This window comes from Aulostomus chinensis, chromosome 6 (assembly GCF_037954235.1).
Source record: "Aulostomus chinensis isolate RoL2024-O1b breed Wild chromosome 6, RoL_Achi_v1.0, whole genome shotgun sequence".
Taxonomy (NCBI): Eukaryota; Metazoa; Chordata; class Actinopteri; order Syngnathiformes; family Aulostomidae; genus Aulostomus; species Aulostomus chinensis.
In genome coordinates, this window is record NC_141325.1 from 21,724,283 (window position 1) to 21,739,554 (window position 15,272).

Here is a 15,272-nt window from a genome sequence, read left to right on the forward strand (position 1 = left end):
AACTCTTAATCATAAGAAATAGAGGATTGGAGCCTTCCTAGGGTGTCTATTGAAAATGGTAAAAACCTCTATATTTCTGTAGTTAATAGATTCATAAGAATGAGAAAATGGCTGTATCTCAATAATAACAAGGAGTTCAATCAAGTTCTTATTATCCACAAAAGCTGAACATCAAACGGGTGTAAGAGAAATTATAAGGAAGAAAAGTTTTTAAAGAAAATTTGACTTGACCATTAACAAAAGTGTGTTTATTCCCATTGTTCATAAAATGTCAAAACTGTACTTTAATACAATTGTCCATGTCTGCAACAAATCTCAAGACCATAAAGGCAAGTTTGCACCAAATATTTGCATCAAACTGAGCTGAAACACTGTCTACAGTACAACACTCTAAAGGGGAATGACAGCTTTCCTTGCTCCTTTAACTCTTGAGAATCTTGGTGTAAAGTAGCCTTTAGACATAACATTACAACAAATATATGCAAGTATGTGTTTCCTTAAACTTTTTCCCTTCTTCTTTGGTCATTAATGGGTTAAGAAGATGATAGACTGACATTAACTCATGTATAGTGGATGCTTGAGTAATTTCTCACTGATGTTGTTATCCATGAACCTATGCCAAGTGCTCCTGCGAGGAATCCATATCTATTGATCACAGATCTTATAATTCATGAACTCATGATGTTTATTTTAATCAGTTTAAGATTAAAATACTATTTTCTCTGTCTTTTTGCTATTTAAGACTTTCTTATTCAACTCAGTATGGCAAGGTTCAAAGAATGTTGTTTGCTCACACATTGAATTCACTTTGTATTATGCAATTTGGCTATTTTAAATAGATGGATTCAACTTTTATAACACAGAGTGCATTTGAAAGTGAGAGATAAGAGCTATGTAGTGTGTATTTTCTTGTTTCTGTTGTTCACCTGGAGCCTCTGCCTCCTCATCCTACAAGGCCAACCCTGTTTGTAATCTCTTCATAAAGTTGGAAGGCATGGGCGATTTGAGGAGTGGTGGCTCTCGAGACAAATTCTCAGTGAGTTCCAGATGAAGGGTTATCGACCGACCCTGGACGCCTTGAGCCATGGAGAGGTTGACCCCTCCATCCTGTCAATGATTAACCTTCAGGGATTGTCGACCAAATCGCCGGGTGCAATCAATTGCTTCACAACTGTCACACACTGACCACTTCCACTAATGATGACAGGCTAATTAGTTGCTTCTCGCTGCAAGGGCATCAAGTCTTCAATAATTTATTTAGCTTTTTTATTCTGTGGTGGATAATGACTGTGGCCTGCTGTCTACCTGTCACCTTGCCATTGTTTCAGTTTCTCTCTTTATTTCACTGAAAGAGGAAAGTTGGACTTCATCTAAGATCGGATAAACTCCAGCATTTATCATAATCAAAATAGATCACAGAAGCTTTAAACTCACTAATATTGCTACAATTTACACTTACAAAGAAAGAAAAATGAAAAAGAAAAGATGATGACTGAGATGATTGAGGGAGAAAATACAAAATTTATTTCATATTACTCACAAATGACAAGGAATTTAGGGGGAAATTTACTGATATACACAGAATACTGTACATGCCCTTCTAGTACAGCTTGTTGTATACGTCTGCAGTGATCCTGTAATTGTGTGCCACCACCCTCTCATGGGCTGTCAGGGTATTGCTGGTGGGCTGTGCCATAGAGTTCAATTTAAATATATCGTGTATATGAGGTTAGATATTGTGAAATTGTATCTACTGTATAAGCATTGCAGTGTCAAACAGCCAAGATATGGGCTTAACAATTGACTATTTGTGCATACTTTCTTGCATTTGTTCCTAAAAAACAAGTTTATCTATTTGGAATGCATTGTGAAATTAAAAAATAAAGGAAATAATTGTTGTTTCAGAGAGAATCTGGACAGAAATTAAAACTAAAAGCTAAAATGAGCTCAAGTACTTTATGTACCTAAATATGATAATATTATATGAATATAAATATGACAGCACAGACCACTGCATGATTAAAATAATACAGTCCAGAGATTAACAGAAGTCTAATATGAAGCTATCACATCTCAAAATGAGTGTACGTGAAAAGATGGATTCACAGAGGACAGAAAAAGGGAATTTTAATTAAATTGAGTCCATCTTTCATGAACAGGGATTCACCTTAAAAATTAGTCCATCCATCCACTCATCATCAAAAGCCTATCCTGTTTCAGGTTCGTGAGGGACTGTCATTGTGTGAGAGGTGGGGTACATTCTGGACAGGGTGCCAGTCCATTGCAGGTCCACATATAGAGACAGAAAACCACTCACCTACGGGCAATTTAGTCTCCAATTAAGCAAACAAGCATGTTTATGGTGTGTGGGAGGAAGCCAAAGTACCTCGAGAGAACCCATGTATATACATGCAACTCTGCACAGAAAGGCCAGCTGATGGATTTGAATCCAGAAGCTTCTTGCTGTGAGGCAACAGTGTCTAACCACCACTGTGCCACCCAATTGAGTCCATCCCATGTATTGATTGAAAATTTCAGAAGGAAAATTCTATATGGTCGCTATTGGTCAGACCTTGTTTAATTTTCTGTACCACTGTGTTACATATGGGCTTAAAAAAATGCACTAGACTGACAGACACAGTGAGCTAGTTGAGCAAACCATAGCTGGACTTCACTGTGCACTGAAATGTATTGAAATGCAGTGTGTCTATACAGTATAACATAGACATGAAAGAAGATGCAGAAAAAAAAGTGCAGGTCACGAGATACGTGCAGAAATACATTGTATGACACAGGTATGTCAAAAGATTTATATATTATTGAAAAATTTAAACAGTTTCAGGTTTTTCCTACATCGCATAGGGTTAATGGGGTAGCGAGATTCACAACTGAATGAACAATGAAGCTGGACTCAAATCCTTTGTCACAGTAAATGAGAATTACAGTGTGAAGTGATGAAGAAATAACCTATATATCTTAGTTACATTGTTGAGGCATGAACATATGATGAGCAATAGTCTCCAAATGATTTTTGCATTTAAACATGAAACTTGCATACAATGCTAAGTTCTTGGCATGTTTTTTTTCCCCAGATGCTGTACTCTTCAATTCATTTCTAAATTCCCATGTGATATTACAAACAAACAAATATATGTATACATGAAAAGACTGCAATTGTAATAAATGTATTTTTTAATCAAATTCATTGTCAGCAAAAATATTTTATTATATTTCTCAGTTTTTGAGAATAAATGACACTAACCAGGCTTTCAAACCTTGAGAACCGTTAAAATCTTGAAAACCATTTATTTGTCCCAGCTGCAGTCTTACTGCAGAGAGCGCTTCAGGCCACAAAATGGAAGCCAAGCTTCCTCTCCTGACTGTTAATTTGTACATGGTGTTTTTGAATGAAGTTTATAGCCATCCATCCATCCATCCATTTTCTTCTGCTTATCCTGTTACGGGTTGTGGGGGGGGCTGGAGCCTATCCCAGCGGCTTTCGGGCAAGAGGACAGGTCGCCAGTCCATCGCAGGGCCAACACATACAGTATAGACAGACAACCATTCACGCTCACATTCATACCTACAGTCAATTTAGAGTATCAATCAGCCTAGTCCCCAAATGCATATCTGGACTGTGGGAGGAAGCTGGAGTACCCAGAGAGAACCCACGCAGGCACAGGGAGAACATGCAGACTCCACACAGAAAGATCCCACGCTCGAGCCAGGGATCAAACCCAGAACCCTCTTGTTGTAAGGCGACGGTGCAAACCACTGAACCACTGTACCACCCAGGTATATAGCCTTCTTTGATTATTTTCAGATAAAAATGTGATCAGTCTCAGCCAATAGCCACATGTGCACTGAAGTGAATAAATACTTTAACTGGTTCACTATTTTCTTTGGCAGGGTTACCCAGTTCATTGTCCTAAGGCCCAGTCAGGAGGAACAATGACCTGCCTGAGCTCTGCAATGATTCTGTGACTTTTACAGGGTTCATATTGTCACAAAAACAAGGGAAAGCCATGGAATTAGAAAATATAAAATTCTAGGCCTGGAAAAGTTAAAAGCTAAAGCTAGAGTTAAAAGCTAGAAATTGGTGAAAAAACAAGTTTACTCCACTGATATCTGCATATTGGAGTATTAGTGGTTTCGTTAACATCCACTGAGAAAAATCTTGCTTGATTTATATAATTACATTCTAACAAACCACATAGCTTGTCATTATTCTAGTGAAATAAGCCAGTGAATTTAGTTATGATTAATACGATTATATCAGTATATATTTTACGTGTAAACAGACCAGAGAAATAATGGTCATGAAAGGTTTTCTCAAAGCTAAGGGAAATTCACGGGAATGTATTATCAAAATTGTGCATGAACCCTTTCATAGCCAGTCGCTTCAATGCTGAAAAAACCTTTATTGAAACTCAAAGGTAGGAACTAAAGCAGCTCAGACATGAGACTTTAGCATTTTGTTTCCAGGACTATTACCTTGAATATGTTTATTATTTTTGAAGTGCAAATGCAATCAGATGTACAAAATAAACATGATGAAGGAACACTATCAAAGAACTACAGCATGGATGCATAATTTAATGTCAGCTCCAATAAAGTTCTCTTTGTGTTGAGTGTGATAATGTATAATGCACCTGACATTTATCCACTTGTTTGTATCCTTTTTCACAACTCATTAAAAACAGCTTTAAAATTCACAAGTGGTTTTTACTGATGTGTTGGTGAAGGTTCTCAGTCATCCAGGTCATGGTAGTTTACCAGTTAAGTGTAGGCAACTGGACTTCTTTTGGTGTGGAAGACATTTCATCTCTTATCCACGAGATCTGAAAATCCTCTAATGTTTCATGTCTTGTCCAAGAGGCTTCTTCAGTTCTGAATGGAAGAAGCCTCTTGGATAAGTGGTGATTCTTTAACTATTTAAGTTTGTTTACATCTTCGGTAGGAACCAATGGGGCACATCAGACTTGTTGCTTGATATATTTTGCATGAGTGTTGTTGAAGTAGAGATAAAACCCTTAAGAAGTTCAGTTAAGAGAATTCTTTTCTTTAAGAGTCACATACTATGCTGTGTACTTCTCACGCCCTTTTGTCAGGATTCATACTTGAAGGAGGAAGTAGTGGTTAAATGTAGCCATATTATAATTTTGCATTACACATTAAGGTTCCAGATAAATCATGAGTCTTCATGTGATAACGCTCACAACATTACAATGTAATCAATGTGACATTAAATTGAATTCTGTGATTATATGTGATCAATACACCTGAGGAAGGGCTGCAAGAACTCATCATTACCAACCATGTACTAACTGCTCAGCTTATGTCTTCAGTCTTTAAAGTGGATTATTAGCAACCAAAATCTGCTATCTTGGGCGGCATGGCTTGGAGGTAGAGTGACCATTTAGTAACCAAAGGGTTACTGGTTCGATCTTCACTACCCCCGGTGACCATGTCGAAGTGTCCTTGAGCAAGATGCTGAACACATAATTGTTTGTGAGGAGTAGGGTGGCACCTTTCATGGCAGCTTCCACTATCAGTGTGTGAGTGTGTAAATCAGTGGATGAGATGACACTGTAAAGTGCTTTGAGAGCTGCTACGGTAGAAGCTATATAAATATGAGTCCATTTACCATGACTAGTCTTATCTATACAAGGTCTTCAAAAATTTTTTCCATTGAAAAAAATCCATCAACCCAATCCACTTCATTATTGTTGATATCTTAGAAGTGTATTCGTCTGCCTATACTGGTTTGGTCGGTATGGAACATGACAATATGACTAACCTCCAAAAGAATGATATCTTTCTTTCCTCCACAGGTGGATGTGGTAGCCAGAAGAATGCTTAAATTAAGATGCCCAGACAAGCGTTACTATTAGGTTGGATTTAGAATGCAAAGTTATGACTAATTTAAGATGAGGTACTTACACCCCCACTGAACAGTATAACTGCTTTGTATGTTCCATCCTAAAAGGGACCCAGTTTAAATGTTAGAATGTAGAGAATACATAGTAAATATGTCTACTGTTGTGTATATATTCCTATAAAAGCACAACTTTCATGTACAATAAAGTGTGGCAGTGTTGTTTTCGATTACGAAATTATTTCATTGACGCCCCTTCTATTCTTGACATATTGTTGAAAGTGACGAGATAAACGTGGCTCTTTGATGACTAAAACACGACGAGATGTGTGTGAATTTTCATTGACGTGAGGAGGAATGGATGTAAATGTTAGTGGGTGGTCTGTCATACGTTCAAAATGAATGACATTTCTACTTATTTTGCGTGTAATCTGTCAGTTAAAACCTAAAAAGTACATGCGGTGCTGCTGCATCCTATCCTTCTTTTGCCCACCACACGGCATGCAGCACACACTGCTCAACACACCTGCAGTCGCTTGTCACAGACAGTGGACCAGGTGACAGTGGCAACAATGGGGCTTGGTGGTCAGAAACGACGAGAGGATATATGGACGTATTTACAATATAATCCCGCAGCCAAAAAGCAAAAAAATCAAAAATCAAAATCAAAATCAAATCAAAGCTGAACGCACTCTAAAGGGAGATGGTGGAAAAGGAGTAGGTGGAAAGAATACCATTAATCTCAAGCAGCATCTGAAGGCTCACCATGCAGATATTTTTTCGAAGGCAAGTTACAAGTCCTGTAAACATATCATGTATAAAGTGTTACTTGACATTCGGCTTGTGAATTTCATAGTAAGCTTAAATTTTCCATATACTCCTGATGCAAATGGACTTGTAACTTCAGCCTAAAGTTAGTTTCGTTACGCTAACATCAATTCATTAGCTTATGTGTGTGTTTCCGTTGGTGTAGAACATGCAAGGTTTTTTGGCAAGTGTAATGCCTTGTCATATTTACCCATGTTTGAGTGAGTGAGTGAAACATGTCGGAAAATGTAACATTTCAGACTGGTTGCTGTTCCCCATGTTTCTAAATGAAGAGCACACTTGGTTTCTGTAACGTTAGCAGCATGTTTAGCCATGTTGACATACAGTGACGGTGTGGTCATCTCTTTTTGTTTGTGTTCTGTCAGCGAGTTGCGATATTTTAAACAGGTCGAGTAATATGTGCTTTGTTATATGTAGAGTATACTAACTTTAGCCTAAAAACCTCAAATGACCTTGTGCAGCCTCAACCAACACAACATGGTAGTATTTTGACAATTTTTTTTTTGAGTATTTTGATGATCTACTTACATTTGATTGTTTTTTTATTCACCTGTAAACCTTTACAGGAGGTGTACGTTATCTACACAGATAGAGTTAAGATAGAGTAACCCTTCTTTGTTTTTTCCTCAACCAGATCCCAGAGACCATGACTCGTAAAGTATGACAGCGCACAGTCATCTATCCCAGCAGCCTTCACCACAGGATCCAAATATAAGTCAGACTCGCTGGAAAAATGTGCCGAAGACCAGGTGTGCACTCTTTGGATTGGATGTATTGGTCTACCTGCTTGCACAGTTGAGGATGAAGATTTAATTCTCATGATGGAGACCTTTGATAAGAGGCTGACCATACCCAAAAGAACAAAAATAAACAACTTAGTTGACAAGATTTATAGTGACAAAAAAATTTAAAAAAGAGAGGCTTGCCACAGCACGCAAAATAACAATTGGGCTGGACATATGGACCAAAAATAGACTTACAGCATCATTTCTGGGAATTAGTGCATACTTTTTTTGCACTGTGGAAAAAAAAGCACAGCACATATTGTTGAGACTTGAAGAGATTGCCCAGCCACACACTGCAGTGTATAAAAACCAGTAGTGACCAATGCACAAAGGACTGGGGAATACCACAACATAAAATTTAGACAGTCATAACTGATAATGGAAGCATTATGATTGCAGCATTCAAAGCTAATGAACCACATGGATCCAACAGCTCCAAGGATGAATCCTTTAAGACAAATGACACTGAAGACTCTGAGGTGGTTGAAGACCAAAGGTAAATTGTTTCAGTTTGCTCTTAATTAACAATTGTACTCTGTCAGTCACATTGAGTTATGCTAGGTTATAGTGACTTACAGCGATTTATTTTATTGCATAGTGGTGCTCATGGTCATTTTACTGAATTTCTCATGTACAATTAATAAAGTCTCTTTGTGTCTGCATTTTTTTCTTATCAATCTAGGTTTGGAGCATTACATAAGACACCCTGCTGTACACACACTGCAACTCTTGGTGAACATGGTCCAGAGAGATGCAAGTGTCAACTGACAGCTCGGCAAAGTTAGAGCGCTTGTGAAGCTCTTCAAGAAGTCATTGAAGGCGACTGAACAACTGCTGCAGCTGTGTCAACTAACTCTTGTCAAAGACTGCCCTACTAGATGGTCCAGCACATATATGCTAATATCACGGCTTCTTCAAATCAAGGACTCAGTAGTTCAAGTTGTGGATGTGATTAGCTGGGACTATCCACTGCCAAGTGAGTGGCTGAGGCTGACTGATTTAAGAGATTTACTCCTCCCCTTCTCTGAGCATACCCAGATCCTCCAGAGCAACACACAGTCTTTATCCCTTGTTGTGCCTGCCCTTATGGACCTGCAGGGTCATCTGTCTGAGGTCCCCCAGGCCCTAGGGTTCTACCGTCAAGGACTTAGCTTCCCTGGCAAAGAAGGTGAAGGCAAACATGGACAAGCGATACAGCTGCTTTCTTAATCACACTAACTCTAAGTTTTCACCCCTCACTGTTGCTGCATGCTCCTCGACCCAACAGTTTCACCTGGAGCACTCCTTGAAAATGATGACAACAAATTAAGGCACTTCTTGGAAAAGCAGAAGATTACATTGCTTAATTGGTGCCTCCAGTTGTACTGGAAGAGGAGGCTGAATATGAAGATGAGGAACTAGAGGAGGGAAAAGAAGAGTCCAGAGAGGGACCGCAGAGAAAGTGCCCCGGATTCAAATTCTTGTCAAAAGCAAGCCGGCCATCCAGGTCTAGCTGCTCAAAGCCATGTATGTATCAAGGAGGAAATAAAGAAATTCAAGCGGCAGCTGTCACAGCCTACAATTGAAAACACTGCCCTTGAATTTTGGGATGCACAGGAAGATTTGGTTTATCTGAGCCTAACTAGCATCTTAGATCTTCTGGCCATGCCAGCATCTCAAGCAATTGCTAAGAGAGTCTTTAGCATTACAGGTGACCTCAGTCATGGTTTTCGAAATAGAGCAAGAGCCATTTTAGAGAGAAGCACTTTCCTTAAACTGAATCGAGGTCGGTAGGCTAATTTTGCCAACAGCAAGCTGTTACTATCACGAGCACAGATACATTTATGTCATTGTGAAATTCTGTTTGTTCTTGTTGTGAGACGGGCCCCCCTCTAATTCATGTTTTTAAACGTTGTTTTTTTTTTCATTTACTGAATTTGCTTTAAAGACCCAATACAGTGTTTAGAGTATTTACAGTATTCAGGGTTGTATTATTTGTTTTGTTCCAAAAACTTCAAGCGTCATGTTTGTTTCATAATTTAAAGTATGTATAACTTCAAACCTACCTCACTGTACCTCAGAAATTTTTATTTATTCTATTACTTTGTTTCATGACGTTTGCACAAGTTAAAGATAGACTGGGGTTGTATGATGTCTGTTATTACAAATAATATGCTTTGTAGTTGCAGTGGCAGACAAAGTCAAGCTGAGAGTATGCGTTCCTCATCCGTCACTCATATTTTGGGCATGTTTATGTTCATTGCACCTGAGCAAATTCTCAGAAATAAAGCCACATTTGCCAAAGTAAGAATGGTTTTGTTTTTGGCTTTTTTAGAGTAATGAACACTAATTACACTGTTACCTCTTTATCTGTGTGTAATGCATAACCTGTAGATCAGAAAGTACTTGCCGCTGGGTGGAAGTCTTTAATGTCTAGAACCATTCCTTTGTTATTGTAGTTATTAGTGAAAATTGCCCATCTACAAGCTCACAATGTGTTGCAATATATGGAAATTACAGATCTGCTATTTTCACAACTTATGTGCGACACTTTTATGATGAAGTGGGGCATCAATTCATAAAAAAATATTTGAAATATGTTGGAATAAAAGCTGAAATATGGAGATAAAAGGTTTCTGCCCAACAGCAATCTCCAATACTAATTGACCTAAATTAATTTGTTCAAAGACTATACTTCTTTTTTTTTACTAAAACTAGACTAAAACCTTTTTGAGTTTTTGTTGACTAGAACTGGACTAAAACTATCACTAATAGAAAAGACTAAAATTTGACTAAAACTAATGAACATTTTAGTCCAAAAGACAAAGCAAAATCTAAAATGGCTTCCAAAAACAACACTAGTGTTGGGGTATCATTAGGCCCTTATGTGTCTTAGGCCGTAAGACCTCTGACATATAATGCTGTTCTTTATCCTTGACCTACATACATTTAAGCTGCTTTTAAATCCTACACCCAGGCAAAGAGCAGATACTCAGGGGCTTGACCTTGTATCTATGTTATACAAATGAATGCTAAACTGCTGGGCAGTACACCGGTTCATACCGAATACCGGTGTATATTTTTGTTATGATATGAAATTGTATTATACCGCATACTGGTGTATTTGATTCCACAAAGTTTGGAACACTATGCCGTGCGACACTGTTTCAGACGGACACTTTTCAGCATTGCACTTGAAGGTGTAAACACACACGGTACGACTGCGGGGCTCGTTACGGGTAAACATATAAAGAGTTCGCTGGTGCTGATATAGTGAAGATTGATAGGACAGATACTAAAAGTTCTAAAGTCAAAGCTGCAGAACTAGTAGAACATGATGACACAGAAGAACTTGTGCCCTAAAGAGGAGCAGTGTCTGTTGTTTGGAGGTTTTTTTTAGTGTGGTCAGACATCGACCAAACACGAGTAATGTGCTCCATCACCTTAGCTGCAAGCATGTCTTGGAATATCAAGAATGTATGAAGTTAAAGTCAGCACCCTCCACATCAGCAGCAGGCAACACGGGGAAAGCAAAAGAAATGTCGAGCTAAATGTCACTTAAAGATGCGTTTGTTAGAGTGACTCCCTATGACAGAAAAAGCAAACGGTGGATTGAGATTTCACCTAGCCAAAGACACGGCCCCACTTAATACAGTCAGAAAAGGCTTTTTTTATATAAAATATGTTTGTGAAGTTTGCTCAGTAAAAGTTCTTTATTTTGACAACAGTTGTCTTTGCATTCTGATTCTTCACTTCATTAGATTAATGAGTGGCTTTTCTTTGTAAACAGCATAATTTTTTAGGGCCATGCAAACCTTTTTACTACTCGTGTGGAATTATTTACAATAATCATCATGATGGTAAAATAGTCCATCCTAAGTCAATCTACAGCAGTAATTCATCTCTCTACCAGTAGAAAATGTTAACACCTGATTATGCATGAAAAAAAATCATATACTGTGATACCATTAGAATTTAGAAAAATACAGTGATATAATTTTTAGGTCATACTGCCCAGCACTACCCCTGATGGACAGGCAGTTTCTCTTGAATGCTATCACCTGTAGCCAGCCACTCTGTCTTTATTGCTGCATAAAGCCATACAGCAGGAGTTACTGTCAGGGTATGATTAGTCTATGTATGGTCTAAAATTAGCCTTACAGACATGCTTTGTCTGGATAGATTTTAGTTGTGTGGAGTGGACAAGGCAATGTCCTGTTTCTTTTAGGATGAAAATAGCAAGGCAGATAATCTGCTCCAGACCCTGTGTGAAATGTTTTCATGTGGAAAATTAGCATGCCTGTTATCTGCTCTCCCCACATCTCATTTTTGAATCACACTGATCACAGTCACAACCAACACCGTTCCTGACCTGTGGTGACAAATATGTTCTAATTAAAGAAATCTTCACGGTTTGGGGTTTTTGTTATATAGTTTCTAGTTCCTTACTGAAAAGAGAAATAAAAACTTTACATCTTAATGCTTATTTTAATATATATTTGTAATAATTACATGAATAATGATTGGTCTTGGGATGATGACACCACACCTCACAATGCCAATCTTCCTTTTGAGGTCACACACATTTGCAGTACGAACTTAAAACGGAATTTTTCTTATATCACCATTGGCAGTGAACAAATGTTTGCAATGCAACTTTGCTTATGGTGCGTCTACAGGCCTTACCAGTTGATTGTGATTTTGATTCAGTGTCACTGAAGTGAGGTGTGACAAAAGAGATGTCATGCCATGATATCATAAGGAAAATGAACTCTCCCAACGTGTAATTCAATTTTCCAAGAAAGCGATAAGAAAAGTGGGAATAGCAAGGAGAGGAGGGACAGCAGTGCCATGTGATAGCCCTGGCAGCAATATAAGCAGTTTTGCTCTATGATTTTTGTACATGTCTTGGTTGGGTGGTCGCATTCACAGTTCTGAGAGTCACCAAGCCTCACTCTGACAAGCTTTTAAAAGTTTTTATACAGACATACTTCTTGTCCGTCTCAGTTCTCAATCTCATTAAAGTACTCAGAGGACCCTGAATATGAAGTAGTGTCCCCAGGATCTGAGGAGGAAAAGAAAAATATAATATGTAAAAAATGCTGCACTCCACTTACACACCAACATTGTCTTAATATGGGAATCAAGAAAACAAAAGCATTTGAATTGTGTAATAGTGTGCATTAGCTTAATGTTGCAGAGATGAAGTAGAGACATAAAACATCTGTTTAGAGTTGAGCTGGAACAAAAAGTATGACTCTGACCTTCACATGGACCCCTTTTAAAATGGATGTCATCAATGGCAATATCACTCCGTAGGGAAGGGCCTCGAATGGCTTCAAATATAATCTGGAAGAAAAACAAACTATAGCATGACATCACATATGAGTTTTCATGTGTACGTGCACATACACGTGTGTGTGTGTGTGTGCGTGTGATGAGGAGGAGGAGGAAGACATAACAGCCTCTTTTTCAATGCAAAATAAATTCATTCTAAGTAAAGCCTATGGTTTTGATACAACTGAAATACAATAAGAGATGCAGTCCCTCTTTCCATCACTATACTTCCGAGTTAAAATGAAAAGAGCTTTAATTCACATTGCCCTCTGCCTTCTTCGGTTCAGGGTCGCACTTGATGGGAATTTTTGACAGTTTCTACTGGAGCAATACAGGGACACATGATGCGGATACTTATTGTGCAAGAAATCTCAAGTACAGCTACTTAGCCTCAACTGTGCTGATGATTTCAGGCCCAGAAGCCTTCGACACAAACACCCAGTACTTGGTCTACCATAATGAGTTGACCTGCATGAGTTCACTCTCTCAGGGCACATGTAGGCTGAAACAGTGGGCAAATCCAACTCAAGACTTAAAATGATTATTTTCTATCTCTGAGTCAACCCACACTTTTCTCTGTTCTTTTCCCCTAAAACTCAGTATGATCATGTCTGCCAGCTCTGCTCCTGTGCATCATCGTCTCCCTTTTTGAACAAACCAGACAGTCTTCCACATATGTGGCCAGGTGGATATCACACTCCCTGGATGGAACTATGACTGTGTCACTGCATTTAAAAAAACACCCTCGTACTCAGTGACAAACAAAATATGAGCACTAGGTATTAATATACTTAGCCATGTGAAAATTGTTGTGTGATGTCTGTCAGTTGCGTGAGTTTGATGTAATTTGAATAAAACTTTCATGCTCCTTTCAATTAAATCAGGTAATAAAAACTAATTCATGAAAAGGTAATAAATCTATTTCAAGTCTAAGTTTCAAGGAAAGCGTCATTCATACGGTTTGTTTTCTCACTGTTGTACCTGGTGTCGGGCATCACAGTGGTAGTCCACCATCGCCCTCATCCAGCTGATGCTCTGCTCACCACGTTGTCTCCATAGCAGCATGTCACGTCCTCTGCTGCTGTGCCGCAGGAGCACACTTAGTATGCCGGTACCAGATCCATACATGTGGTAGTAAAAGATTAAACACTGATGGGCAGAAGAGCCCCTGAGGTCAGCGGTCAGCAGCTGAGCTTTGTGACCTGGACGCATGAGTGACGCCTCAATGTACATGAAGTACCCTGGAGGAGGCAGACAATGAACAATTCATGAATGAGACACCAAGGCTTTTGAAAAAGCTCAATGGAGACAAGACATTGCAGCTGTAAAAATAGAAATTGAAGCGGAAAGTAGAATACTGTATGACAAAAAAGAAAATGGAGTGTTCTATACTCTTTACACAGTTATCAAACCTGGGTATTTCCCATAAAATGTACTTGTGGCAGTGGGTGCCACAGTCTGTGACCAGAGCCTGCACTGACATGATGATCCTGCATCTCCTCACTCTTGGAATCCATCTGCTATGAGCAACATCTGGAGGCAACAGAGAAAATTTGGGGGCTTCCGCTGCAGCTAGCGGTAATCAATTCCACTTACATGTGCTGCTAACAGCACATGGCCAGATAAGCAACTTGGAACATGAAAATGGAGTCAGAGATGATATCTATGACTCCATTTTCACTTTATATCCATTAAGGGTCGCAGGGGTGCTGGAGCCTATACCAGCTGACATTTGGCGAGAGACGGGGTACACCCTGGATGGGTTACCAGTCCATTGAAGAGAAACTAAATGATCAATTAAATGAACTAAATTATCAGATTATGGTTATTTTTACTATCGTCCCATATTGCATTTCATTGGGCCATTTTTGTTTTCCCGCACAGAAATCAGACTTCCTCAATTCTTGTCTTTTTCCTAGTATCTTGAGCAAGGACACTTCGACACGGTTTAAAAAAATTAGCACCTTCAGTTTCTAGACTAGTCTATCTCTAAGCTTTGACTGAATACCTGATGAATCTTATTAATAGAGAGCTGTAACTTCCTCATATGTGTTTGCTGGAAAGTTTATTTATTATTTACTGTAGTTTAACTGTTTTGAAGTTAGTATAACAACTGTTTAACTGTTAACTTCTACAAATAAACATCGATCCTGGTCATACAAATCGAATCGAGAAACAAGTGTCCATTTGTAAGCATACAAGATTCGGATGGAATTCTCTAAATGCTGGAAGCTCCTGTTCCACAGAGAGCAATGGAACACTACATGTAAATGACATAGGAGTGGTAAAGGACAAGCAACTGGACATTTGTACACAAATTAAAGTACACTGCACGTTCTCATCAAAGAATTTACTTGACTCCTATAATTGTACCTATTTAATGGCTTTAAATTAGAAGTAAATGAATAAACAATATGCTTAGAACTTTAAAAAGGCTATTGACTTAGAAGGAACAGTGCATAAGA

At 38.6% G+C, this 15,272-nt stretch overlaps 1 protein-coding gene across 1 annotated transcript in view; it reads right to left on the reverse strand.

Moving 5' to 3' along the window:
* Nucleotides 1–1,545: 1,545 nt before the first annotated feature.
* mamdc2a (MAM domain containing 2a) overlaps nt 1,546–15,272 on the reverse strand; it is a 56,743-nt gene continuing 43,016 nt past the window's right edge. Inside the window, exons 12-14 of the mRNA XM_086207013.1 lie at nt 13,789–14,048; nt 12,735–12,819; nt 1,546–12,535 (exon numbers count right to left, since the gene is read on the reverse strand). Of these exons, the coding sequence (XP_086063139.1) occupies nt 12,474–12,535; nt 12,735–12,819; nt 13,789–14,048 (407 nt within the window). The 3' untranslated portion in view covers nt 1,546–12,473. The remainder of the gene's footprint in view (nt 12,536–12,734; nt 12,820–13,788; nt 14,049–15,272) is intronic.